Raw genomic sequence first — 1,964 nt, 5'->3', positions numbered from 1 at the left:
GTTTAGGCCAGGGTTTGACTTCGTGTGGACGGGGCCTGAGTTCTACAAATTAGATTCTTCACAAATCATTCCAGGTTCTCTCCACTTGTGGGGGCAGGTTTCCTCCTGAGAGAGGAGCAAAGACGATAGAGCATTTCTATTGGTCTGCTGGACGTTAGCAACCATGTTTTTATTGGGTTTAAAGTGGAGAGAACCTGATCTGAAAACCCGTTAGTCGAAATATTAGATTAGCTTTTCTGTTCTTTAGATAACATTAAAATAAGCTGACCTGTTTTAATAAAGCCACATGATTTCACTCAGATACGATTTTATCTTCTTTTCAGAAAAATACTATGTAAAAAGAATGCGGTTCATAAAACCTAACCTGAAAAAGGTAAATATAAAAGAAATGATCTGAAAGTAAGAAAAAAAGAAAAAGAAAACTGAAAAACATTATTTGATAATTTATATTATCAGTAAAAAAAAAAAAATAAAAAATTTAATTAATGGAGTTTGAAAGTTTTTTGTAAAAAATAATTATACAAAAACTAAACACATTTAAAAATATATCTTTTTTGATTATGATTTTTTCAAGGTTTCATAACTTGAGTTCTTTTTTAAATTTCATCTTAAATTTTTTGTCGGCCATTTTTTCTTTTTACCTATATAAGACATTAAGCTGATCCAAGACAACTATTACAATGTGTGTACTTAAAATTAGCCCTAACGATCTATATTATATACTCTTCCTTCACTCCTAAAGTAATTTCTCCATCTTCTTAACTTCAGGTGAATTTCTTTTTCCTTCTGAACATAATTCGGGTTATCATCACCAAACTGCGAGTCACCCATCAGGCTGAATCAAGCCTCTACATGAGGGCTGTGAGGGCCACTCTCATCCTCATCCCCCTACTGGGCATCCAGTACGTCCTCCTTGGGTACAAACCTCTGGATCCCTGGATTATTGAGATCTATCTATACATCATGAACATCGCCATGCATTACCAGGTCAGTACAAACAGGGATCTCTTTGTAAAATAAACGGAAGGTCGATAGTTATTTTTATTTATTTATTTTCTCAAATGTTTTCAAATTGAAATTCAGGGACTCCTGGTTTCTACGATATTCTGCTTCTTCAATGGGGAGGTGAGTAACAACCTTACCTCAGTATACGGTTAAGAAACTAATTTTAAGGTCATTTACTCCAATTCTGCCCAATTAAATACCCTGACTCAAATTATTCCAGGCCAATAAGCTTAACAGTAGGCCAGTAGTTAAGCTATACTAGCAATGTAGTTGTAAGGGTTTGAAATATTGAATCAACAACTGCAAAAGGAAGGAATCAGACATAAAAACCTACCAAGTCTATATGGACAATGAGATGACAGGGAGGTTATGGAGCCATCCAACTACCTATGGAGGTACAAAAAGAAAAAAAAAACATGAACATAAGAAAAAGCGCAAAAATATTTGCTACAATGAGGGATAGGACACAGTTAGGACAAATATACACTATTAGCAGGAAGTAAAATTATGTCTGCTGGTTGTTCCAGGTGCAGAAATTCTTTTCAGGTTTAAAATGGACAGAGTAAACACTATCAGAGGGAAGAGTTGGCGTTGTATGCAGGAGTTTGCCATGCAACCGGAGGGTTGTTGGTTCAAGCCCTGGCTTCGGCTTTCGCTGTCAATGTATCTGCAAGACACTTCATCTGCATTGCCTAGGGTGGTGGTCAGAGGGACCAGTGGGACCAGCCGGTGATCCCCAGTGATCGCCAGGGCAGCTGTGGCTACAATATAGTTCACCACCATCCAGTGGCACGGAAAGGGGGGTGCTGCGGGGGCTGCAGCCTCCCTCGTCATAGCATCAGCCCCCCATGGTGGGGGGGTTTGGAGTAACATAATATTGTACTTAAAAACATGAAATTATTTATGTATTTATTTTTTAAAAGACTGTGTTTGATATGGGATTAAAATGATGGGCTGTG

General features: G+C 37.5%; 1 protein-coding gene across 1 annotated transcript in view; it reads left to right on the top strand.

Moving 5' to 3' along the window:
- Window positions 1–1,964, top strand: part of LOC107086452 (calcitonin gene-related peptide type 1 receptor-like) — a 24,700-nt gene that overhangs the window by 18,239 nt on the left and 4,497 nt on the right. Inside the window, exons 6-7 of the mRNA XM_015377396.1 lie at window positions 769–987; window positions 1,084–1,125. Of these exons, the coding sequence (XP_015232882.1) occupies window positions 769–987; window positions 1,084–1,125 (261 nt within the window). The remainder of the gene's footprint in view (window positions 1–768; window positions 988–1,083; window positions 1,126–1,964) is intronic.

This window comes from Cyprinodon variegatus, unplaced genomic scaffold (genome assembly GCF_000732505.1).
Source record: "Cyprinodon variegatus isolate N-32 unplaced genomic scaffold, C_variegatus-1.0 Scaffold153, whole genome shotgun sequence".
NCBI lineage: Eukaryota > Metazoa > Chordata > Actinopteri > Cyprinodontiformes > Cyprinodontidae > Cyprinodon > Cyprinodon variegatus.
This window is presented reverse-complemented; position numbering and strand designations above follow the sequence as displayed.